General features: G+C 32.2%; 3 protein-coding genes across 3 annotated transcripts; 1 reads left to right on the top strand and 2 right to left on the bottom strand.

The window, feature by feature from the left end:
* Positions 1 to 4,775: 4,775 nt before the first annotated feature.
* Positions 4,776 to 5,791, bottom strand: LOC105765150 (hypothetical protein). Its single transcript, XM_012584103.2, has 2 exons — positions 5,619 to 5,791; positions 4,776 to 5,530 (listed from the first exon to the last, which is right to left on the bottom strand). The coding sequence occupies exons 1-2, from the start codon at positions 5,676 to 5,678 to the stop codon at positions 4,937 to 4,939; spliced, it is 654 nt and encodes a 217-aa protein (XP_012439557.1). The 5' UTR covers positions 5,679 to 5,791; the 3' UTR covers positions 4,776 to 4,936.
* A 7,634-nt stretch (positions 5,792 to 13,425) lies between these two features.
* LOC105765148 (putative transferase At4g12130, mitochondrial) lies at positions 13,426 to 15,860 on the top strand. The gene is made up of 5 exons (XM_012584101.2): positions 13,426 to 14,137; positions 14,540 to 14,793; positions 14,970 to 15,068; positions 15,174 to 15,332; positions 15,408 to 15,860. The coding sequence occupies exons 1-5, from the start codon at positions 13,713 to 13,715 to the stop codon at positions 15,641 to 15,643; spliced, it is 1,173 nt and encodes a 390-aa protein (XP_012439555.1). The 5' UTR covers positions 13,426 to 13,712; the 3' UTR covers positions 15,644 to 15,860.
* On the bottom strand, positions 15,573 to 19,090 carry LOC105765145 (probable LRR receptor-like serine/threonine-protein kinase At5g45780). Its single transcript, XM_012584096.2, has 4 exons — positions 18,238 to 19,090; positions 17,622 to 17,882; positions 16,655 to 17,536; positions 15,573 to 16,560 (listed from the first exon to the last, which is right to left on the bottom strand). The coding sequence occupies exons 1-4, from the start codon at positions 18,665 to 18,667 to the stop codon at positions 16,079 to 16,081; spliced, it is 2,055 nt and encodes a 684-aa protein (XP_012439550.1). The 5' UTR covers positions 18,668 to 19,090; the 3' UTR covers positions 15,573 to 16,078.
* Positions 19,091 to 27,250: the final 8,160 nt, after the last annotated feature.

Raw genomic sequence — 27,250 nt, 5'->3', positions numbered from 1 at the left:
GGTCCGTGGCCTACCCAGCTAGCTAGGCTGACTGATAGTGACGGAGTCAGCCAACAAAAGTTTGGAGCCGCTGACTTGGTTGTTGTGTCCTAGTTTTATGTCTTTTGTATGGAAATCACGTGTACGTGTCTACATTCGTTTTTCCCTCTCCTCTGCAGCTGGAGCTGGTTTCTTCTGCTGTGCCTTTGATGGCCAATTGGTGCGGTTTTTTGGCCTATACATGTTGGGGTGAAATGAAGTATTGAACAATTGGAATATTATATTGTAAGGCTTCTAATAAGGTGCTAAACTTTAGAAGGATAATGGTGTAATGCCAGCAGTTCTCATAGTGGACTAATTTGCTATGGAAATTTAAGAGTAGCATTAAAAGGGACATTGTATTTAATGTAGGAGCAACTAGGATATATATAATTGATGCCAATAAATGGTTAAAAGAATGTTAGAACTCGGATGTTTAAAACATAGATTAAACAGTCTTGAAATTGGAGTACGAGGTCTGGGAGAATTAAGTAGGAGAAAACATGGAGCATGCGAGAGTTTCAATGAAAATCTCAACACAGTTAAAAATAGACTTGTGATTAAGGGAGCATTTCAGGGTTGGGTTAATGTAGGCCCAGTAAGAATTTGAAGCCCTTATTCTTCACTTTGTTCGCTGCGTCTGCTCACAACAAAAATGTATTGAATGAAATTATTAGGTAAACACCTCCTCAAGTAGTTTTTAATAATTTATATTAAAACTGGTATTTAGGTTTGGTTTTGTATTGTTTTTAAAATGTCTTTTGAGAAATGTAGTTTTAGATTTCAAGTATTTAATATTATTGTAAAAAAAGTGTGATAAAAGGCTAAAATATTAATTTTCGATATGATTTTGTAAAGTAAATTTAATGTATGTACATATTTTTTTTATATTTTTCATGTCTGTTTTAGAGTTAATATTCGACGTTAGTAGTTGTTTCTTCCAACAAAGTCGTCTCCAAGGTTTGAACTCCAAACCTTAAGGAGACCAACCCTAAACACAACTCCAGCCACCTCTGCTTGAAGTAGGGAGAGGAATGAGAGTGATTGGAGGAGCCCATACAAGTAGGGTTGTTGTATCCATATCCAGCAAGTCCATCAGCGAGGAGCAAAGCCAAGGCCAAGATCAAATGAGAGGTCATCGTTGTCACAACGGAGCTCATCGGGCACATCGATTAATCCAAAGCCTTCGAGAGGGTATCAACAATTAAACTTATTGTAACGATTCGGTTTTCAATAATGTCAAAAAAGTTGGTTTCAAGGCTGGATTTCTTAAATTGAATTAGCCGAAATTTTGAACCGAATAATTATATATTGAATACGAAATTATAGGGTCGAATTATTAAGTGAAATTAAATTAGATCAGTTGTTAATTAAAGTGCAGAGACTAAATTGCGAGGTGAACCAAACGAATAAATTTGATTAAGTTCTGAACAGGTCCTTGTTTAGTAATTAAAGTTGTCCTTAAAGTAAATTAACCCATAATTAATCAATGGTTAGTGGCAAGTCATGATCATTGCGGTCCATTAGCACTAACCATATCTTAATTGGCTTTTAACCATTGATTAATAAGGGTTTACTTTTATTTAATATAAATTATATGGTAGTGGGAAAGAGAAACAAAAAAGAAAACTTTCCTTATTCTTTTCTTCCTCGCGTGAAAGCTAGGAGCAGGAAGAAAGAAATTTTGTTTAGTTCTTCCCCATTGCCGAACCAAAAATCTAGAGGGAAGAAAATTTTCTCCTTTAAATTCTTGATGGACTCTTAATTTCCATTGTTGGATGTGTTAGGAACTTGGATGTTAAGAGATTAGATTTATGCATGTTAAAGGTTAGTTAGTTTATGGTAAGAGTATGTTAGAAATGTGGTAGAAAGTATAGAGTCGAGCTTGAATCAAATCTGAATCACTTGTTATTAGGGACTTACTTGTAAAAAATAAAAATTTAAAGTTTAGTAATGAGAAATGATAAAACGAGATCTCTGTATTATATTTATAAATTCAAATATAAATTTGATCAGGTAAATGGTGAGAAATGAGCATGACAGATATTAGTGATTTGAGGGATCAAGTTAAAATAAATGTTTTCATGTTTAAACTGTTGTAATTTATATTCGAAATGTTTAATTATCGTAATTGAATTTATCGAACATAGTTAACGACATTATTAAAACATAAAGGGACAAAAGCGAATACAACAATCTCGGTTTGTGCTAGCACACTTCGTTTTCTTTAATCTAATTACTAAGTAGTTAACAAAAAGGGGTAGTTGTACTTTGATGGATTTGAATGTGAAAAGTTAAATATTACTAGTTAAATGGTAATAGATTAATAGAAAATATAATTGCTAGGTGAATGTGATGGAAAGGTAAGTATGCTATGCTTTAAGTAGAATATAAAGTAGCATGACGAATTTAATTTGATTGACATTATTATTGAAATAAATTGTACGATGTTGAGTTCAAATGAATATGTTAGTTTTTGTTGAAATAAAGTGTTTATATGATTAATTATATTAAAAAGATTTATTTTTAATTGGTAATTGGAAGGTTAAGTTATGCACTTATAATTTGACTTCAATTTATACTTTAGTTCAAGGTAATCTAATCGAACAATATTTCATCAAACATGATTCAAGGTACGTATGTACTTGACTATTGATACGATCAAAAATGCTTGAAATATGTATATAAGAGATTGCATATAGCGAAAATGATTTGGTTTATACTCAATTGTGTATTTTTGGTAATAATGATATCAAAAGGTTATCTATGTTATATGGTTGAATGTGAATATGACTTTATTATATATGGTGAAGGAAAATGTCCTATCAACAATATCGGATAGAGTTACGAGTACAATTGGCATACTATAGAGTCTGTTTTAATAGGTGAGATATCTAACGTTGGGTGCATATTATATTGTGATGGTTCTCTAATATTCTGGGAGTCAAAAATGTATCACTATCTCAAATACCTTAGGTGCATTTATACCTAACTAGCACTTTGGTGCGTATAATGGTGTATTGGTGGATTGATCCGTGTATCTGTCCTCAAATCTGAGTCAATTAATAAGGGTTGTGCTGATAATTAAATATACGTGTAATGTAATGGTTAATGGTTAAGGAGTAAACATGAATATGAAGGATGGATTATGCAAAATGATGTGCTAATACTTTGAGGGTGCGTTGATATACTGGACAATCAAATGTATTAAATGAATGTCCCAAGGGTGATTTACAAGTCGGTTGACATGAAAACTTACCTGATTTATAGCTTTGATAGTTTGCTCGTTATTATGTAATAAGATGATTTCTAAACATGTTACTAAGCTTGATTTCATAGTTTTATTGTTTTTCAGATTATGTTATCATCACTGAGTATACATTACTCAGCGTACAATTTATTTATTTATGTGTATAGGATGCGTACAAGTTCAGTAGATTAAAGTTGAAAGCATTCGAGACTCAATGACTCGGCTTAGACTAAGTTTATGCTCGTTTTGTATGTATATAGTTTATAGCATTTATCTAGGTGTGTCTTATAATTTATGGCCTAATTTGATGGTTTTGGTATGTAATGGTAATTTGACTCATAATGCTTTCAACGCTTGAATTAGTAAGTTGATATGAGCAACCGTGGTTGGAGATATGAGCGGCGTCGGCTCGACAGCTGAGTGGCCGCTCATAGAGAGGCCAAGACAGCAAAAAGAGGCAAGAGAAAAGGGGATACAGGGAGTTTCGAAGGCTAAAGTTATATAGGCAAACGCACTTGCTTCAATTTATCGATAAGGTGATGGTGTTCTTTTTTCCTATTGTAAAAAACACTTACTTTTATAGTTTAAGAATAATTAATTTTTTTTAAAAATATCAAAGTGAAAATTTGTGTATAGTACAAGAGAATAACAAATAGATATTAAGCAATAAAAATAATTACAAGGCAAAATTGTCTGGTTGTCCTAACATCACTCTGAGTGTTGCTATTAAATGTTGCAACATACTGTGTAATGTTCAGTGTCTCGACAGTTTGCAATAAAGATGCAATTCAACATATCTTGTTTACTGCGACATGATCTTTTGTTTGCGATTGTATGATATGTAGCTGATCTTTTAATATTTGGCGACACAACCATCTTCATCATTGTCCTCTTTACTTGAACCAAACATGAAATCTTTGATGCTGCCGCAGTAAACAAAAGATCAGAAAAAAGAAGAAAATTGCAAAGATGTAAGAGTTGTTCACATTTACAAGTGGACACTGCCACCCGCTTTGGCTGCTTTGTGATTCCGTGTTGTTTTGGAGACAACAATATGTGGGTGGTTTCTCCCCTCTTTTTTTCAATGATATTTGTGATTGGATCTAGATTACTGTTTATTTGTGCTTCCATTCTCTTACATGGGCTGCAGTAGGAAGGAGAAGCAAAATTACCTCGAAAACAAACAAGGCCCTTTCAGACAAGAAATCCTTCGTTAAAGGTGTCTGAACATCAAATCAGTCATGAAGTAGACAGTTAAGGGAGCTTAAAGGAGTGTTTTGTCCTTATTTCTTGTTAAAACTTGTTTGCGGTTATACTCTCTTGTTGTAATTATAACCAACATACGCTGCTGTGGTACATCAAATCAGTCGTGGATAATATGTGTAGATTAAACTGGTTCTTACAGGAAACAAGGTTGTGATTCTTCAATTCTCACAAAATCATATTATCAAAAAGAAAAGGAAATTGGTAAACAGATTGTTTAAAATAGAAAATATGCTACAAAATCTCCATCAAAACAGGTGATTGTATTTGGAAACTTGTTCTAAACAATTTTCAGGTTCAAATTCTTATAAAAGTCAATAGTCAAGATCAAGAAAGTTGAAACAAATATACAAATTATGCTTTTCTTCTTCTTCTTCTTTTTTCTTCTAGAAATACAAGATTGTTCTATTTTCGTATGACATGTTCTTCCCCAGATTGACGATCAACATGTTTGATCCACCGCCTTTGGACTTTGCCTGAACCTGAATTTCCCCCACTGGTGGCTATATGTGCGATGTCCAAGCCTTTCCCTACCGGAAGAAACACAGAACGGACAAGCCGTCGTGAACCATCATCGATCACGCTTCTCCATTTGAAACTGGAACCATTTTTGGAACTAGCGTTCTTGCATATAAGAACTGCCCCTCGGTTACTCAGTTTCGCTAGCCTTAATACCCTGGAAAAGTCCCTTCGCTGACTATCCACCACCATGAAATCTATGCCGTTTAACAGATTCATTGCTTCCTCAGGTTCCCCGACGATGACTTCGGGCGGTGACATACCGGCTTCTTCTAAGGCCTCGACGTATTCTAATCTTGATCTTTCGTCGGGGACTATAGATACATGTCTTCCATTTGTATGGCTGCTAGCAACGGCCAGGCCAACGCTTGTCGCGGTAGCGCCACCCTGTGACCATGTCTCCACAATGAATCTCGCGTTCCAGCCGGCTGCCATGGCTGAAACAAGCTCTGCTACACCAGATTCATGATGAAGTTCACACTACAAACCCAATAACAAAAAAAAAAACCCAACATCAATCAAATGAATTTTAAAAAACCCCAAAAAAAACAATTTGATTAATGCTTACAGATTTAACAGTATCGATATAAGCCTTGGATGCTGTCTCCGGAGACCAAACTAGCTTCATTTTTTTCTGTTTGTATTTCGTTTTCTCTCCTGTTAGCGTATTAAAGTTGTGCTTTTCTTGTTTGACAAGCTGAAATGAAAAGTTTGGTGGTGTGGGCTGCCTTATATTGCAGACAAAAATTTTAAAAAAATTAAAGTAATGGGAAACTGATTGGATTTTGTTGTGTTGGGAGGGGCGTTGACAATGTGGCCCTGACGAATCCAACGTGTGGCGGATTAGGATTTCTGTGGATTAGTATTAATGTGTTTTTTTCCCAATGACTGCTATGGAAAAACCTGGTTTTTAATAGGATATTTCAAATGTCAAGTTCGTTAAATAATTTCTTAAAATACCCATGATGTTCCACCCTAATTACAACGAAAAGATAAGGGCTTACTTGTGCTCTCCAACTTGCTAATTAAGATATAATTACACATCTAATTAAGTTGGGGGAATTTATCCTAAACTTTTAAGCTAATGCTAGCCTGTTTGGCTTTTATCAACTTGCCCAACTCCCTCTTCTCAATATTTACTATAACTAAACTTTGATGCCATTATTTATGCTTCTAGCAATCAATCCACTTTTATATTTTATATGCAATTTTGACATTCATGCTAATGCTTTTCTAAGAAATGTTAATTAAAGTGCATATCTAATAATTTTTTTTTAAATTACATGTTTATTGAGTCACGAGTGTAATTTTACGTATTTTTCATTTGATTTAAAATTGTAAAAAAGATAACATATATTTAAAAATATAAATATAAATATATAATTAATAAATTATATTTTAATTTAATAAAAAAGAATGACTGCATAATCGTCGGATCCAATAAAATATATTAAAAATTTCTTCAAGCGGGATTAATTTAGAAGGTGAAAAGGAATGGTTGGGGAGGGGGAGGGGGGTCCAAACGAAACATCCAGAAGAAGACGAAGGGAAAAGTCAAACTGAAAATGGGTTTCCGTATAACGTTATTTCCGTCCGTCCGTATGAGCCAAAGACCGCCGTACCGTATTAATCTCCTGCGGCTGACTGGCTGGCTAGGCTCAGTTCCGGCGCCTCTTAAATTTGACTCAGTGAGTCCAATCCATGCGCGTTTTGACTTTTTCGGCCGGTTTGTTTGCCACCACCCACCCAAAAAAAAAAATGCAACTCAGCCCTGATGTGGAAATAATGATGGGTTAGGGTATGGAGTTGGGTTCCATTAAAAAGAAAAGAAAGAAATTCAACGATCATTGGTGATTTGCTTGAGTTTCACTGATTATTTTAAGCCATTAAACTAGGTTTAGAATAAGCATTTCCCAGGTCAAAAACGGGATATGAAGTAGTTTAATCAGATAATGCCTGCTGGTAACGAATATTGTTTTCTTCTCTTTGAAGGCAGTCTTTCATGAAATCAAGAATATCGAATTAATCAAATATTATTCGTCTTCAAATCGAAACAGTGTTCAACCTATGGCATAGTATTTCGTATCAATACTTAATATATATAAATCATTCATGTTAGCTCACAAATTCTCTAAAATATTTGCTACCATTCTTTTTCATGGCTTCTACTAATTTATTATTTTTTTATTTGTTGATTTCGGATAACAACGGATTAGTTTCATCATTTTACGGATGATTTAACTCTTCAATCTATTTTATGCTATTTATTCATTTTTAAAAATTAAAGTATATATAAATTTTGATTTAAGGTGGAATACCAACTTCGATTTTTATAATTTTATAAAAAATTTATTTCATTCCATTTTCATAAATATTTAACAATATTATCAATTTATACTTTAAAAATGCACTTAATATTCAACATGTACAAATCCAACTCCAACACTTCATTGGGATTGCATTTCGTGAAATAAATACCTTTTAAGATGTTTTGCAGTATTAGTGGTTTACAGTTAGTATTTAGTATATTGGATTGAAGTGTATCTTTTCTTTATTCTACAAATAGTTTTAAAAATTGTCATGTATATTTTTTAAAATTATTTAGTATACTGTTAATGGAGTTTTTAGACTCCACAAGTAGAATGAGGAGGTTGACAAATGTCCCATTCGAATATAATCAAATACTATAAAACACATGAGTACAGTTTTTAAAATTACATATAAAATGAAAAAATACACTATTAATGTACCAAATATTCTTCTTCTTTTTTTGAAATCTAATGTACCAAATATTCACCTTTCAATAATAGGGTTTTAATTTAAAAATATACATCTAAACATGTGTTTTAAAAATGAATGTGATACAAGGTAAGTATATAAAAAAAGTCTATAAAAGCAACTTTTTAATTCACTTAACAAAAAAAATCAGTACAAAAATATTTTTTTTGTATTTTATATATTTTAAAATTATATAAAAATTAATATGGGCAGGCCGGGTCAGACCCAAGTTTTAACATTTTTATCTGGTCAGGCTTGAGCAAAATTTTAAACCTATTTTTTGGGCCGGACTCTGGCCTAAATTTTTAGTTGAGCATGACCCAATCCATGCAAACCTCTAATACGTAAGTGGTCGTTTTTGTTTTCTTACGTAAGGCGGTGAAAATTTAAACACATATTTTATTTTAATTTATCTTAATGAATAGTTGTTATTCTATTGATTTTACTCCTCAATATTTACAAGCTTTATAGAAGCTAAACAAATTTTAATAAATAAAATAAGGTAACATGTTTTCATAGTGTCAGCAGAAATTTTTATTTTGGTCTGAGTATAATTTTTAAATATGTTTACTCTCTTTTAAATTTAAATCATTGGACATAAGAATATTTATATCTTTTATGGTGAAAAAAGTATGTATGTCTTTTAATAGTTTATATAAGATTTTTAAAAGAAGTTACCAAAAACATAAGGGTTAATATAATTTTTTACTTTTGAACTTGATAATTAAATTCACTTTGATACATGTATCTTTTTGTCCACTTGATATATGAATTTGATTTATATTAAGGTGTGATGACGTAAAATTATGATGTTATGTCACATTATCATCTGAAAATTTAAAAATATATAATTTCTTTTTTCTTATATATAATTTTCAAATAATGACATGACCATATTATCAAATTTTACCTAAACCCTAATTTAACCAAAAAAAACCATTAACCAATGCTATAAAAGAATATTTACCATTTTGGTTTCAAAGATAAATATATTTTTTATCTTTTATTTCCTCACATCGTGGCTTCACGCAAACTATACATTTGAAGTCACGAAAATTAATTTTCAACTAGATAAATATATAAATCTTTTGGGATAATATATATAAAGGTATTTAAACATTTAAATTTGTTTGACCTGTAACTAAACTTGACAACTGTGAATTAAGTTGGTATTTCTTTTAGGTAGCATTGATGTCCTTTCATTGATTCCTCCTAAATTGCATTGATTTATCCTAAAGATTTCATTTCAATTGGAATTTAGTTATTCACCATGTACGAGGATCCCCCTAAGCATCCGTGCCTGAATGGTTAAAGCACCCAACTCATAATTGACGAATTCGTAGGTTCAATTCCTACTGGATGCACGCCAATGGGACCCTCCAATAAGTCTATTGGAATTGGCTTTGTATCAATGAAATCTCATCATCTATACATAACGAATTAGTGTGGTATATTCATATCATAACATATGAACAGTAAGAACTAGCATTCTTATTGAGACTCGAACTCATAGGTTTAAAAAAAATAAGATTCAGTAAATATAATACATTTGTATATTAACCCAAATATTTTAGTTAAGGTATATTGAGAAAAAATCAAAATTGAATGTGAACCGGATATTTGAAGTTATAAAAGAATCAGCCATGTTTCAATAATTATTATTTATTGTCTCGTCCCGAATTGTTCATGTTTATCTTGTTTTTGTTTTTTGGTTTGAAAATTTGTTCAATTTGAATATAAATAAACAGAGATGGTGTAACTGTAAACCCAAAGTCAAAACTCAAACAGCAGACATATTTTATTTCTTCATCCGTATGATACAGACGCTACGGCCACCCCACATTAAAAAGCTGCGGCCTCTGTCTTGACGCCAACCGTTACGCATTCCCACATCATTGCTCGCTTAACTACTTATTTTTTTAACATAAAACATAAAATGAAAGCCATTTATTTTCTTACTTTAAAAAATGATTAATTTAAAATGTTTTTTTTAAGGTAATTGTTATATTTATAAAATATAGAGACTTGATTTTGCTTTTCCTACTATCACATGATTAACCTATAAAATGAGGTTGAAGTGCAATTTTTTGGCAAAACAAGTGGGTTGAAGTTTGATTATTCTTATTAAATAGAGATAGTGCGGGTGATAATTACATGGTCGTTGTTCCTGCATTTGGTCAACCCATACCAATTAATTGTTCTCACAAACATCTTTAATTGTACGGACTTGGATTCAAGTCCTAAAAGATGAGGACAACCAAATATCTTAAATTAGGGGGTTTTCTACATAAATAGGTTGAAAAAAAAAATTACTGAAATGGGGTGTCAGAAAAAGTATTTATCAAAATGTGTTACTTTTTTCATTGGAGCCTATTAGATAGGCGACAATGAATAAAATAATAATAATTTTTTTTTGAATAAAATATAATTTTATACTTTTTCGGGTTAGTATAGAACCCGTATAATACATAGTATTGGCGCCTATCTGGGAGGCGCCAATGGTGGTGCCTACCTGGGAGGCGCCAATGGTGGTGCCATTCTGAGAGGCGCCAATGGGTCGGGCTGGGCCGGGCTTGGGCCTATGATTTTACTGGTAGGTCGGATAAAATTTCAGGCCCATATTTTGGGCCGAGCCCGGGCCTAGGAGTCGGGCAAAAAAAATTTTTGGGCCCGGCCCGGCCCATGGGCAGGTCTAGGTGCCAATGAAGGCCTCATAAATTTAGGATTATGTTATAAATTTTTGTGTTTTTAATTATTTAAAATTTAATTTATTAGTAATAAATTACTAAATTACTAATAAGTTACTAATAAATTTATAACATAATCCTAATTTACTAACAAATTAATTATAAAATAATTACAATATTCATACAAAAAATTACAATATTACAATATATACCGACATTACAATATTCATACAAAATTATAATATTACAATATTCATACAAAAAATTACAATATTCATACAAAATTATAATATTACAATATTCATACAAAAAATTACAATATTCATACTAAATATAGATAATTTATAATTAATAATTAATAACAAAAAATATTGCAATTTTATATGAATATTGTAATTTTGTATGAATATTGTAATATTATAATTTTGTATGAATATTGAATGTCGGTATATATTGTAATATTGTAATTTTTTGTATGAATATTGTAATTATTTTATAATTAATTTGTTAGTAATTTAAGATTATGTTATAAATTTATTAGTAACTTATTAGTAATTTAGTAATTTATTACTAATAAATTAAATTTTAAATAATTACAAACACAAAAATTTATAACATAATCCTAAATTTATGAGGCCTTCGGCGCCATAGACCTGTCCATGGGCTGGGCGGCCCGGCCCGATGGCCCGCCCGAAATATAGGAGGGTTCGGCCCGAATACAATAAATATATTTTTATTTTTATTTTTAAAATACTTTTTTTTATTTTAAAATTTTTGGGTGTTTATTGGACAAAATTTTAGGCCTATATTTGAGCCGGCCTAGGAGTCTGGTGAAATTTTTTGGTCTACCCGGCCCATGGACAGTCTAGTAATGGCGCTCTCTATAAGGCACCTTCATTGGCGCCTCTATGAGGCACCTTCATTGGCGCCTACCGATAGGCGCCACCCGACCCAACCCGACCCATTGACCGTATTTTGACCCGTATTTTTTAAAAAATTATTAAAAATATAAAAAATATTTTATTCAAAAAAATTATTATTTTTTATTCATTGGCGCCTATCTAATAGGCTCCAATGAAAAAAGTAACCCATTTTGGTAAATACTTTTTCTGACACCCTATTTCAGTAAATTTTTTTTTCAACCTATTTATGTAAAAAACCCTAGGTAAAGGGGGTGATCCAAATTCTAATGTCTCCCCAACACCATGATTACATATTTAGGTAAAATTTTCATTACAAAATGAAACAAAACTTTAGTTCTATCTTTTCACTAGGTATAAAGTCAATTAACATTTTAAGTGGTTGATTATAGGATTTAAACAAAGTATAATGATCTATTTAGTCTTTCGACTTTATGAAAAAATTTATTTTAGCTTTTTATTTAAATTTTCGTTTTTTTAACCTTTAAATCTGTATTGTGTAATGCCTTATACCCAACACGATTGTCGAGTCTGAGTTATAAGGTGTCACATTCATTGTTGGAGCAACTACGATCCATTTAAATATTATTTCATGTCATTAGACATGCAAAAACATGTGTTATAAGCAAATAATACGAAAGCTCTAAAGCTTACCCAAGACTGAATTGTAAAGTATTAAAATTATAAGGTAGACGTCGCGACATGAGGGAATTCCTTGTCTCACTATGACATTGTAGATCATTTTTCATCACGACATGATATGTTTAACGTCGCGATATCATATAATAATTTTGTAATTTCTAAATAAAACATTAATAGGTAAATATAAAAACATTTAAAATTAAATTCTACACGTGGACACATAACAAGAGAAGAGGAGAAGCTGCAAAAAAAAAAAAAAAACCTGAGAAAAAGTTTATAACTGACTAGGACCATTTAAGAATTAGGCTAATCCTTTTTGGCGGCCGAGCCTAATTAGTTTTTACAAATCCACATTTCCTAACACTACATATTTGTTTTTAGGATGGAACCCTATTAAATATTAAAGAATGATCAAATGCCAATTTTACGTATCTCAAAACTGTGGATTTCATACAAACAACACATCCCCAACACCCAAACAAGTTATCGTATCTAATCCATTTTAATAAATTGTTTTTATAAGTGCTAATGATCAATTATTATGGTCCACTGAATATCTGTTTAATTAACATTCTTATTATTCCAGCAAATTGGAGGTTGTGATTTGAGTATGTTTAAACACTTATTATTTTCTAATTTATTATGATTTGTTTAGAAATTATATCAAATTTTGATAAATTTTCATAGTTTTTAAATATAATATTTTATAATAATGATTTTTTTCTCATTTACGAAATCTGTACTATTAATAAAAAATTTAATTGAGTTGGTGTCAAGAGTCAATCGGGCACCAACTCGGTTAGGAAAATTATAAAAATAATATTTTAAAAAATAAGTTATATTATTCAGAATTATTCTAGTCTCTTAAATTAAAAACAAAAACAATAAAAATATATATATGATGAGATTTGAACCCATGATAATTACGTTGGTGACAGCAACATGATGGGATTTGAACTCAAAATTGATGACAACACCACGATAAATAATTGTACTTATTTTGTATTCTTAACTTGATGTATTTATGAGTTTAAATTTTATTTTAATCACAATTTAATCTATTTTTTTCATTTTAATACCATACATATTTTATGTGTTATTATTAATTAATTTTAAACTATATATTTTATTATTTATTATATGTTATTTTTAAATACACATATTTTACATCCAATTAAACTAAAAGTAGGCTGAGAATTAAAGGCCCAACATCTTTTTTTAATTAAAAAAAATGTTATCGAACAAAAATAGATTTGGCAGGAAGCCGCATTGCCCAAAAAGAAAAGATTAGGCAGGAAGCCTAAGCCCCAGGGACTGGAGTGGTAAATGGTACAAAGACCTGACACATTGCCATGTCAACTGCTCAATATATGCAAATATAAACCCAAAGCCCATGTTCTTCTTCAGAATTCTAACAAATCCAATCTCATTCAAGAATTTCATCGAACATCTGGTGTCTTTTCTTCCTCCGAACAACAACGTTAGCGTGTCAGTGTGCCACGTATCAAAAACTCGACCGACTGCCCACGTGTCCACCATCCAAGTTGCCCACGACGAACACTTCTAAACCCCTGCATTTCTTCCTTTAAACCCTCACAGAAACAATTCAAATCTCCAGTCCAAAACGACTCCGAAATGCACCGTTTCAGGTCCTCTCTTCTCTCCCACCATCGTTGCCTTCACAGCCTCCAAAACGCTGGTCCACTATGCTCTCACTTAAAATCCCGCTCTGTAATCCGGTTTTCAGGACCCGACACCATCAAATTCCTTCAGGGTCTTTTATCAAACGATGTACGGAGGTTCGGTGAACCCCCACGTGAAGAGAACTCCCCCATTCCTACGCCGAACGTGGCCTCTGTTGTAGTTCCTCCTATGTATGCAGCTCTTTTGACGCCTCAAGGAAGGTTTTTGTATGACTTGTTCTTATATAGGCCGCCCCGGCCGGAGGAGAAGCTGGACAGGACTGGGTCGGGTCCAGGTAATGGGTCTGGTGGGTCGGTGGAGATTTTAGCTGATGTTGATAACTCGATCTCGGATGGGTTGTTGGCGACTCTTAAGAAGTGGGTATTTTTAGTTTTTATTTTCCTGAATTTTTTAAATGTTGATTTTCAAAAGGATAAATTTCTGTTGTCTATCTTCTGCATTTGAATTTCATAGGATCTCTCGGTTAAGTTTCATGGTCAATTTTTCTGTGTTTTTAGCTTTATCAGATAACTTATTATTCTGCATGTCTTAGCGATTCCTCAAAGTATTATTATTTGTTAAATTCATAATCAGTATGGAATTCTTACGGCGCTGTTGTTTCTTTCAAAAATAATTTGTTAAAGAGATATATCTGAAAATGTTATTGTATCTTCATTGCATGACTATAGTACTACCAGCTAGAGAAACGTGCTTGTCTTTTATAGTAATGCTAACATTAGAATTTCAATTAATGACTGTTCCTGTTTTTGCTGTTGCAGATACCGGTTGAGGTCTAAAGTAGATATTGATAATGTGGCAGAAGACTTCAGTTGCTGGCAGAGGTACGGGCGTGACCTTTCTGGAAAAACCCCTACTGTCGAGGAACCAGAGGCGGATTCCGTTGGTTGGGGTGGTGGTGTTGATCGTGCTGACATGTCAGCTTCACATAGCAGTGATGTTGGATGGCAATGGTTTAAGGATCCCAGATTAGGTTGTCTAGGTTTTAGGGGGATTTTTCCGTCTGGTACAATGCGTGAGTTCACCGATCTTTTGTTGCGGCTGAAATTCATTCTTAATTTACGTTTTAAATACAAGTCATGGCTTCGAGATAATAATCGATTTAGGATGGCATTGTTTCTTAATAAGTCATGCAACTCACCTATTGCTTAAAGCCTTAGAGCAATTTCCTATTTTTTTTGTCTGTTGCAGCGCCATTAGTTGAGTCGGATAAAGAAACAGATGAGGAGAATTACCTTATGTGGAGATTAGAGAAGGGAATTGCTGAGGGCTCAACTGAAATTCCCAAAGGTGCTGTTTTTGCTTTATGGCTATTCATCTTATTTTTGTTTCTTCAATTTATTATAAGATGTTTCATCTATCTGGTCTCAGTTTTGACATCGTTTTGTTGTTTAGGGGAAGCGATTCCACTCGAATACAATTTCGCAGGTCTAAACGCAATCAGTTTCGATAAAGGGTGCTATGTGGGGCAAGAACTTATAGCTCGTACACACCATAGGGGGGTTATTCGCAAGCGTTTGCTTCCTTTAAAATTTCTCGATAATAACGGAAAAGGTAGTCTCCCTCCGTCGGGCTTCAATGAAGTTAATTATCTTACAACAACACAACTGATACATTTTGTTTTTTCAGAGGTGGAGGGGAAAGTTACCCCTGGTTCAGAGGTGATCAACACTGCCTCTGGTAAGAAGCTAGGGAGTGTAACCACTGCACTTGGCTTTCGTGGAATGGGTGTCTTGCGGCTTGACGATGCATTCAAAGACACATTGACGATACAGGGGCAAGAAGATATAAAGGTTATGGCAATTAGACCAGATTGGTGGCCTGCAGAATGGTTTCAAGATCAACAACATACTGCTGTTGCATAGACCGATCGTACAACTTGTTAAAACTTATTTTACAACCGCTAACTTGTTTTCTCCTCACTAAAGAAAATAAAAGCAATAAGGGGATGATGTTCTCCAAGAGACATGCTATTAACCTTAATGTCAACTAGCTTGGCTCGTTTTGCTGGCTCAATGCTTGTGGAGGTACGAATTAAAATCTATGTATCAAATTGTATGATTAGAAAGTTATTTCTCCCAATATCTCTCCGTACTACTTTTGTTTGCTAGTCATCAGTGAGGAAACTCCTATCTGCAACTCCACTTTACACGATATTGTCATCTTTTTATACTTCAAACCATCATAGTACTTGACAAAAAGATCTACAACCACCAACAAAAATCAAGTTTCAGCGATCTCTTTGATCCCACCATCATCGTCATCAGTTTCTCAAGTTGGGGTAAAAGATAATGCCTCCATCAAGAACTGACACTGTAATCATTTAGCTCTTTAATAATTGTTTCCATGCTTGGTCTGTCATTAGGTTCTTCATTGGTGCAATTAAGTGCAATTTTCCCCAGCTTAGCTGCCATGGATTCAGAAAACTCTCCCCTGAGATTTTTATCGACAAAATCTTCGAACTTGCTAGTTTCCGCCCCCGACCTCATTGAGCTTGTGAGTAGTAGTTTACCAGACAGGATTTGGAGAATGATCACCCCAAATGCAAACACGTCGGTCTTCTCCGTAAAACGTCCTGTCATAATGTACTCCGGTGCTAGATAACCCATGGCTGCACTCACTTTCAGAGTTGAATAGACAAGGTCATCGGCAAAAATCTTATGGAGACCAGAGTCAGCAATCAATGGGTTGAATTGTTGGTCGATGAGAACTTTCTCCACAGATATGTTGCGGTGGACTATGGGTGGTTTGTTTGCTTCACTTTTGTGCAAATATTCCACACCTATTCGAGCAAAATAAGAGAAACCATTCAAAAGAGAAACATATGGTGGTTTATTGATATTTTATGCACAGCATAAGCCTGATCTGAAACTGACCTTTTGCAGTGCCATTGATGATGGAAATCCTTGTCGACCAGTCAAGAACAGGTTCACTTCCATCTTCTAGATCGAGGTATTTGGATAGGTTTCCCTTGGAAGCAAAGTCATAAATGAGAAAACATTCGCCTCTGCCCCTTGAGAAACAAAAACCTCGTAGCCTGACAAGGTTTTCGTGTCTCAAGGAGGTTAACAAGTACAATCCCTTAACAAACTCTGCTTCCTCGGACTTGCAGCTGGTTACGTTTATGCTTCTAATGGCTACAATAGAACGGTCTTTTAGAACCCCTTTGTAGACAGCCGAAAAGTTTGTCTTTCCCAGTAAATTCGACTCGGAAAAGCATCGAGTTGCGGACTCGACTTCTTCTAAGTTGAACCTAAACTTATTCAAATGCTCCTGGGAAAATCCAATGCCATTCCAGCCATCGCCTAATGGATCCCATCCATATGAATATTCAAGTGTTATGAGTGGTGAAACACTTCCATTCCTTAGAATTTCCTTCTTCTGATCAATGCTAAAGCTCTCTTCGGAAGAACCAGATGTATTTCCAATCTTCTGTTTCTGCCTACGGTAGTGAATAACTGCAAAAAGTCCGGCAACCGTAAAAATGAAAACCATCGTAGTAACCCCTGAAATTACAGGCATTTCTGGGAATCTCGATGGGCGTGAGCAATGAGTGTGGTTGCAATGTCCCTGGACATTTGATGGGTGAGAGTTAACCCCTGGCTCTGGAGCAGTATTATTTAAATGTGGCCGGAATGGTTCAACCTGGTTGATGTTCACACCATCAAAAGGACCGCAACGTCTCAACAATGGAAAACCGGTTCCACATAGACCCGGATTGTTGTCACCTTGGAACCCTTCATTTAATCTCTTCAAACCTTGGTTATCATCCATTACAGATTACAAATCAGTCTCAAAAGTCAACACAAAAAACAGTACTTAATCCAAGAGAAACATCGTTACCTGAAGGAACAAGTCCGGATAGAGTATTGTTTCGGACATCTAGAATTTCCAGTTCTGGGATATCAGCTAACGTTGGAGGGATTGCATCAAAGAGGCTATTGAAGCTCAAATCAAGTCTTTTCAACATTCTCAAGTTCCCTAAGCTGGGTGGAATTTTACCATCTAGTCTATTATATTGCAAAGCAACAACATTTAGTTGCTTCAAAGACCCAATCTGTGTAGGTATATTCCCTGTCAGCTGGTTGCAACACAACTGCAGAACTACAAAGGCAAACAAGTTTCCTGTGTGAATGTCTCAACTTGGACGATAATTGATATCAAACAAAGAGTAAAGATTAAAAATTTCTTAACAATCCAGTAAAAAACTACAAAAGGAAAGCAAACAATTTGGTAGCATAAGAATTCAACCTTTCTGATATTGTCGAGGTAGCTAATATCAAATAGGGCAAACAACAGAAAATATCGTAAACAATGTGATTTGTTTGGCGGAATGTGAAGTGTAGGGTCCCGGAAACGGAAAGATATCTCCTACACCTTAAACTAGGTTGGTTCTTGAATAGGAACTTGAAGTACAGTTGAAAGGTATATGGAATGTTAAAGCAGATGATGAACTAACCTTGTAGACCAGCCATGTTTCCAATCTGAGAAGGGATGCTACCAGACAGATTGTTAACATTAAGATAAAGATCAGTTAATTCCTGAAGTTGTGAAAGTTCTTGTGGTATCTTTCCAGATAATGAATTGTAATGCAAGTACAAACCAGAAAGACACTTGAATCCCGCAATAGCAGGCGAGAGTTTACCAGAAAGACCCTTTCCCTGCAACGAGATGTTAGCCACCTTACGGTGCTCATTACAGGCCACACCCATAAAAGAACCACTGCAAGGGTCACCGTCACTCCTCCATGACTCCAGCACCTTGTTTGTTGGGTCTAAAGAAGCCTTCAGCTCCATTAAAGCTCTAAGCTCCGTGTTCCCATGAACCCACTTTGGAACGTAGAATACGAAGAAAAGAACAAGAAAGAACCGAAACTGAGAGACACCCATCTTTTCCCTCAGCTTAAATCTTCCAGGGTTGAAAAATAAGATCAAAGAAAAGAAGCCATGTTCGTAGTAAGTCCAGTAGTTAATGAAAGTCAAGAAGAAGAATGTGAGAAGAGAGGGGGTAATTAAGAAAAGACACAAAGGCAAGAAAAGCGGAGTAAGTGTAGAGATGAGTGCATGCCAAAGTTGAAACAGAAAATGCACAATTAATAGCGACTTTTGGAGCAACTCAACATGTTCCCATTCCAAATTTAATAAGGGAGTTGAATAGTTGATAAAGAAATATGGGCGATGATGAAAGATGACAGCTAGCTATCATGACCGTGACCATCGGAAACAATTTTCCATCGCTAGATCCTTTTTTTTTCTTTGTTTAGTAGTTTAGTTTTGATTTAAGGTCTGATTATCAAGAAATTGCCCTGTGAATTGTGATGATGGTGAAGTTTCTTGGCCGTGAAAACAGTTTGGTGGTAGATCTGTTTGTGACTTTGGGGTTCAGAAAAGTTTTAAGCAAAGCAAGTGGAGATGTAATTGTTTAATTCTGGTATTAATCCTTGTAGTTTGTGGAAGTTGTGGATTAGTCCTTATATTCAAATTTGATCAATTTTAATCTCTATATTTTTCGAATTGGTTCACATTAGTCACTGTACGTTTCGGATCTGAAAATTTGAAAATTCAGTCCTAACCCGAACAATAACAATTAAATTCATTTAGCTAAATTCAATTACTAGTCATATACTAAACGTACAGTTATAAATTTAGTTCATATTTTCTAATTGGATCATTCTAAGTTTTTATACTTTTCAAATTTTTAAATTTTAATATTGACTTAAATGACCATCGTTAATCCATTAACTAAATCTTTAGTGAGTAATATGTGAAAATAACAAGCTAACATGATATTACACATATGATAATATGTTTGCTGCATCAAAATTTAGAAATAGTAAAACTTAACTGAATTAATTTAACAATTGTTGTTTGGTGAGGACTAAAATTTTAAAACTTAAAAGGGCATGAAGTAAAGATGAGTAAATTACAACTTTCATAAAGTACAAGGACTAATAGCAGAATTTAACTAAAATGTAAATGGATGAGTTGACCGTACATTGACTTATTTTCATATGGGTTTGGACTTTATATGAATGGAGAAATTAGTGTTTTCCAAAATGGATAAAATTTCATTTGAGTTAGTGAAAGATCTAGACCAACAAATTTGAATTTCAAGCGTATTTTTAAATTGAATTTCTTTGTATAAAAAATAATTGAAATTTACGGCTGCATTTTATTTCAACCCTAATATTTCGAGTAACCCCCTTCAAAATTTTGATTTTTCTTTTTAATTTTTTTAACATTCTAATTATACTTTTAAATTTTTTAAAAATAATTAAATTCTCTTAATTTTTTTAAAAATATTTGTTAATCTCACAAAAATTACAATTAAACCCTCAATTTTAAAAAATGGATAAACTACAAAAATAGTCACTTTTGTTTGCCTCAGATTACATTTTAGTCACTTATGTTTGAAATGTTACATTTTTGTCACTTAAATTATCATTTTGTTACAAAGTGGCCACTCTACCGTTACCTTCCTAACGACCTTCCTACGTGGTAGTCCAAATGGGTTTTAAATACCAAATTAGATGTCCAGTAGCTAGGATAAAAATAGGTTTTTAATTAAATAAATTTAATTTGGACTGCCACGTAGGACCGTCGTTAGGGAGGTAATGGAGCTTAATGGTAAAGTAACCACTTCGTAACAAAACAATAATGTAAGTGACTAAAAGATAACATTTCAAACATAAGTGTGTGACTATTTTTATTGTTTACTCTAAAAAAATTTCACTAAACTCCTAAATTTATTGAAAAAAATTACTAAATTCTACCAAAACTCAATCCCAAAATCTGTCGTTGACAATGATAATATTTATTGTCAATAAAATTAAAGCTATATGTTGAAATTTTGATATTAACATCTCTCTAGATGAAGTTACAATGGCAAAAAATATATATTAAATTTTATAACATGAAAACTGTCAATAACATTGTTATAGATATATGGTTTAGGTTGAATTTTGCAAGTAATTTACAATGAATCCAAGGAATTTATTAATTAGAGATTTGTTTTTGCCTCGACTCTTTTAGAACAGGTTCGGGTCAAATAGCAATGATTCGAAGCACTTCTTTTTACACTATTTCGGAAACCCAAGGACTCAATCGTATGGATATGTAAAATACAAGATTTCCAATCCTAGCAGGAAAGGGAGGGAAACGGATACTTAATTTAAAGTGAGTAAACAGAATTCCATACTCGATCTCATATATACATATGGAATTCTGTGGAAAATCGTATTTGATGAAAGTCGTATGTATGGCTTGGAGAGAGATCTTTCATATCTTTCGAGATCCACCCTACAGTTATTTCGTGCCCCCTTTTTCTTTTCGTATGATTTTGCTTACTATACCTGCTGCCGTAGCATTATAAACAGCATTGTTACTTTTGTTCCCGTCGGGATAATCTGCCCTTCCTGCTGCCGCCACGATATGGGATATTTTAAGAAATGAACATCCTTATTACTAGCAGGGTCTGGGGAAAGAATAGAAAAGGTGATTTCACTATATTTTTTACCAGGAACAGGACGTCGAGGGGCAAGGCAAAATAGAAAAACTCACATTGGGTTTAGGGATAATCAGGCTCGAATTGATGACTTCCACCACGTCAAGGTGACACTCTACCGCTGAGTTATATCCCTTCTCTGCCTCCATCAAGAAATAGAACTAACTAATCCTAAGTCAAAGGATCGAGAAACTCAACAACGCCACTATTCTTGAACAACTTGGAGCCAGGCTTTCCTTTCGCACTATTACGAATACGAAAATAATGGAAATTCAATTGTCAACTGCTCCTATCGGAAATAGGATTGACTATGGATTCGAGCCATATACATATGCTTTCATAAAACCGTACGATTCTCCCGATCTAAATCAAGCAGGTTTTACATGAAAAAGGTTTACCTCAGCATGTTCTATTCGATACGAGTAGGAGAAGCGATATTCTTAAAAAAAATAGAGAAATCAGAACCAAGTCCGAGGAATTTATTAATTAGAGATCTGTTTTGGGAACAGATATTCCTTTAGATGGCTAAAATTTCAAACTATGTATTATTATATTAAATAGCAGTTGTGCAGCATGAAATATAAAGAACTGTTGTGGAGGTCAATGGGAATTGGGGTAGGGAGCCTAACAAAACAAGCCATCCCTCACATGGGCCTTTGACTATTTATAGAAATCAGAGCCTACAAGGAATACCAAACTACCCCCCACCCAAGTTGTACACTACCGACTTTAAATTTAATTTATTATTATTATTTTAAAGGGATTAATTTCACGAACATGTCTAAAATGGTCTCTAAATTTTAAATGAGTCTTTAAAGTATTATTTTTGCATCAATCAAGTCTTTTCGTTGGTCCAACATTCAATTTAAGTGTTAAGCACTTTAGAATTTGATTTAGAGTATACTTAAAATGTATTGATTAAATTATAAATACATGTACATTTATTGCATGGACAATTTATATCTGTTGTGTTAAATAAAAAAAGTATCAATAGCATTTAAAAGGGCTATTTATTTATTAAGCACGTCATATCTAAATTATTCATGTAATAAGTACATATGTGTTTACTTAAATATATTATCTAAACTAATGGCTAAACTGTCAGAATAACTTGATTGATATACTATTAATATTTTAAAAACAAAAAATTGAATTTTATATCATAATTTTCTCCCTACCTGTTTCAGTAGAGCAACAAGTGGAAATGACCCAACATCATTTTATTTGTAGTAATCTTTGGATTCTCGTAAATTATAATTAATTACCCTCTCGAAGCTAATCATGTCAACAGTTGAATACGTGCTTCTCTTTTTTATCACTAATTACTTACTGCTGCTAATGTTGCCTTTGGTAGAGGGGAAAAGAAAAGGGTCCATCATGGGGATTCTTTTGTCGGAATTGCAGATCTCTGATTACAACTTTGTTTAAATGTTGTGTTGCAATGCCGACACCTGGCTGTCCGCACCATCTTAACTTCACAGTTCAATAGTTTCCTCCAAAGATAAATGGACGATGGAAGAGATGATTAGAGTATTAAAATGAGTTTTCTTTTGAAGGAGGAGATGAAAAAAAGATGGAAAGAGCCGCTTTTCTTCATCTTTTTAGGGTACATATATAGGGTTTTAGTCATGGGGTTCATGTGTTAGGAGTATGATGGTTGTGGGGTTTTAAGGTATAATACATTAATAATTCATCTATTCCATGCAAGAGTTTGTTTTAATATGCATATAAAAGAAATAGAGTCACGGGACTTCGACTTTAACTTGTAATTGATGCATGAAATTTGTAGTATTTATTATTTCAAGAGTATAACATGCTTTGTTGCTAAACTAATAAATCTCGTTAAACCAAAGAATTTTATTTGTATATACAAGAGGAAACAAGAAAATAATAATAATTACACCGGACTTTTTAAACTATTTTTTTTAATTTTCGAAGTTTTATTATATCAATCTCTTTAAAAAAAGTAATATGTATCAATAAATTATTTTTGTTTGTTTAGTGGTTTGGTTAGATGTTAAATGTATAAATTCAAATATAATGTAGAACATGTTGTAAATATAAATGTATTTGCAATTTGACTTAACGTTAGATTTGAGACAACTAATAGTTAGACTAATTATAGGTTTTGATTAATATGATACTAATATTTTGAAGCTCTAAACCAATTTAAAATTTGAATCATAACTTAGGGAATTGCAGAAAAATAAAATTGGTTAAAATATGCCATAGGTCCCTACACTTTTCACAAATTTAAAATTTAATCCTTATACTTTTATTTCTAGAAATTTAATCTCTCTACTTTCTAGATTTCAAGATTCAAGTGCAATTGTTAGCACTATTTTTTGTTAAATTTATTGGTGTGACGTTTTGAAGTTGAAAAAAACTCACTTGGTAGCAATGTAACTAAAACAATGATTTTATAATAAATATAAATTTAACAAAATAATCTTAACAATGTTAACAATTGGACTTTAATTTTGAAATCTAAAAAGTTGAGGAACTAAAATCTTAAAAATAAAAGCACATGGACTAAATTTTAAATTTACAAAGACTATAGAGACTTATGGCATATTTTAACCATTAAAATTTAAATAACTAGGCCTTGTTTTCAACTTTAAAAGGGTTAAGATGTAGTTTGCCCTAAACTTGTCTAAAAGTACTTAATTGGTACCTGAACTTTTTTTTTTACTTAGTTGATACCTAAACTTTTTTTTAGTACCTAGTTGTTACTTAACTTATATTCTGTCACCCAAGTTGGTACATTCACACTAATATCATTAGCTTATGAGCATACCATGTGATAAGCATAAATTAAAAAATTAAAATTAATAAATTAATTAAAAAGTATAATTTTTTGTCCAATTCATTGAAAAAAATGTATTTTTTTTATTAATTTATATATTTTTAATTTCTTTTAATTCATATCTATTATGTGGCATACTAAAAGACTAGTATGTGTCACCAATAAATTGGTTATTAATGTCATATCAATATATACTATCAAAGTTAGCGAAGTGATACACATCTAGGTGACAAAATACAAATTCAAGTATGTAGCCAAAGAAAATTGTAAATAAAACCCAAATAAAAACCATTTGGTCATGATGACGTATGACAAAGAAAACCACGCCATTCCATTAAGTGGTGGTGGAGTTTTCAAGTATCTCCGCACCATTGTCGTTTCCATTGATTAGGAAAAAGGAAAGTGATCAAAATTGGTGGAAAGAGAGTTGGCATTGGAGTTGTACCCAAAAGTTAATGGCAAATAAATACGCTTTAAAGGGCTTGTTCGCAATTTTCCAGTAAACATAAGAAAGCAACTATACGCGTATTTGGAACAAAAGTATATTATCTAGCAATATTTTTATAGTTGGATGGACTAAATTGTCAATTTTAAATTCATCAATTGGTCCCATTTAATTAAATAAATTATTAAAATTTTATTAATAATAAAAATTTATTTTGATCAAAAATTTTAATCAAAATTAATCAGCTTGTATTAATTTAATCTCTCTCTTCTAGCTAATACACTAATTGTTTTCTGATCCAATTGAACCCATCAAATTCCAACCACGTTAAGACAAATAATTAAATGTGTACAGTGGTACAGAATATAAAAACAAGACTGAAATATGGTAATATTGATTTAATGTCTTCCTTTTCATCATTGGTCGCAGACATGTTCATGTGTTTGAGATTGATGGGTATCTAATAACTACCGCTACTAATTTAGTCAAATGTCGTGGAGACCAAAGACTTGTTTTTTCTACGGGAAAGAAAAAGTTGGATGAATTTGGAAATCTGATTGAATTACTGCACTTTGTAATTTATTCATAAATACCTTTATATTTTTATGTCTCAGTTGGCCATTGGTAAAATATCCCACATATTTGTTTTTAAAAAATAAATTAGAAAAAGTATGAAGGCATTATTAGTGTAATAATAGCCATAAACATCGCCCCTAATGACGGGCAAGTAAATGGAAGAGTTGAGAGTTGGAGATTTTATCTTTTGGAAAATATAAAGAAAGATGTGACTTTCCTTAATCACACCTTGAAGCGACGTGGAAAAAATGACACCGGAAAATCCAAAACACTCTTTAAAAGTTAGTGTTGATAGGAAAATCGAAAACCAATACTAGGTATTTGAAAATTTTATGAATATGATATACAATTTAATTTTAATTTTTATTTTGTAAAAATAAATTTTAATCTTTAATAAAATGAAAATAATTTAGAAGTTTTATAAAAAAATGTTTTAAAGGTTTTTATATAAAATATTATTTAAAATTAATTAATTAAAAAATGAAGTGAGGAATAAATTAATTATGAAAATGAATTATTTGCTACATTAATTTTAGGTGCTGCTTGATATATTTGCGACATTAGTTGAGCTTTTTTTAAATCTGCCTCGAAAAAATTAAAAAGTAAAAAAATTAATTTTTATAAATTTTAAAATTTATAATTAAACCATTAATAATTTTATTTTCACCCTTCAAGTGTTTTCGTTAATATTTTCACATTAATGCTATTTATAATTTTAAATTTATAATTAAATCGTTAAGGTTATTTACAATTTTAATATTTTCAAACTGTCAATGCTTTACACACTTTTAATTTTTAAAATTAGGTAGTATCCACCATTAATTATTTTACAAAGTCAAACTAAAAATGCTTTCATTGTTTTTTTCATTTTATTTTTTAATGAAACATTTTAATTAGTTTTTCTATAAACACTTTTTTTATAAAATCAAATTTAAAACATATTTTCATTTTACATCATAACTTTTAATAAATATTTTAATATTTTCAATATCAAATTTAAGAAAAATGTTTTCTATAATTTTTCTGTCCAAAACATAATTCTAAAACAGCGATATTGTTTTAATAATTAAAAAAGTTTTTAAAATATTTTTAAAATAAAATAAAAATTAAGTCATTTTCTAAAAATTAATATGGTCAGTTATTATTTTAAAATTAAAATAAATAATTAAAAATATATTTGATATTAAATACAATCAATACCTGGAATTGCACAAAATAAGAAACTAATAATACTCTAAAATCAAAAGCAACAAAACAATGACCAAAATATAAACGGTCTATTTTAAATAGGTTAGATGATAAAAGTAGTTCAAATATTGTAATGAAGTGTAAATTTTACAGAGAGTCCGATGTTGGTAGAAAATTGATTCAAGTCAGATATTGATCATTTCATAATATATTATTATATTTATTATCGCATTACTGTTAGTTTGTTAAAAAAAAAGTAGTTCAAATATTATTTTTCACAAGTCAAAAGTTGTAACTTAAAAAATTATGTATTAATAGCTTGGCAAACCCTTAAAATTGCCATGGTCATTGATAGTGAGCAAGAATAAGATGGAACTTATTTAGTAGAAGGAAACCCAAAACAAAGGGGTGGTTCCTTGGGCCACCCTCAACTTCTCTATCCTTTGGGCCTTAACATCCCCCGAATCCCCCCCCCCCAAAATTTGTCTTCTACATATATTTATTTTATTTAGAATTTATAAAATTAAGTCTGTATTTATTATTTAATATGAAAAAAATAAGATTTTGTTTAAAGTGTTACAAGTACAATATAAATACAAATATATATTCGAGTGATCACTAAAGAAAGAGTTTATTACAAATTGTCGAAAGATTCGATTCGTTAGAATCCGATCCAAGAACAGGGATTATTAGTAAAAATAGAAACGAACAATTACAAGCACAAATAGTCTATGGACTAGCACAATCTAGACTAAAACTAACAAACTGGACTTAGACCCACATGTGAAAATCGCATATGGTAAGACTTCGGAGATTCTCGTATATAACTGCACATTGTGAGTCTCAAAGCCTAAAATCTCTGTATTTGCCAACTAATAATGGTCAATAAAAGTTTTTGCTCAAGTAAAAACGTTCATACATCTAATATATCGAGCCGGACAAATAATTGAATTT

Source organism: Gossypium raimondii, chromosome 12 (genome assembly GCF_025698545.1).
Source record: "Gossypium raimondii isolate GPD5lz chromosome 12, ASM2569854v1, whole genome shotgun sequence".
NCBI lineage: Eukaryota > Viridiplantae > Streptophyta > Magnoliopsida > Malvales > Malvaceae > Gossypium > Gossypium raimondii.
The sequence above is the reverse complement of the archived record's forward strand: the minus strand, read 5'-3'. Positions and strand labels throughout refer to the sequence as shown.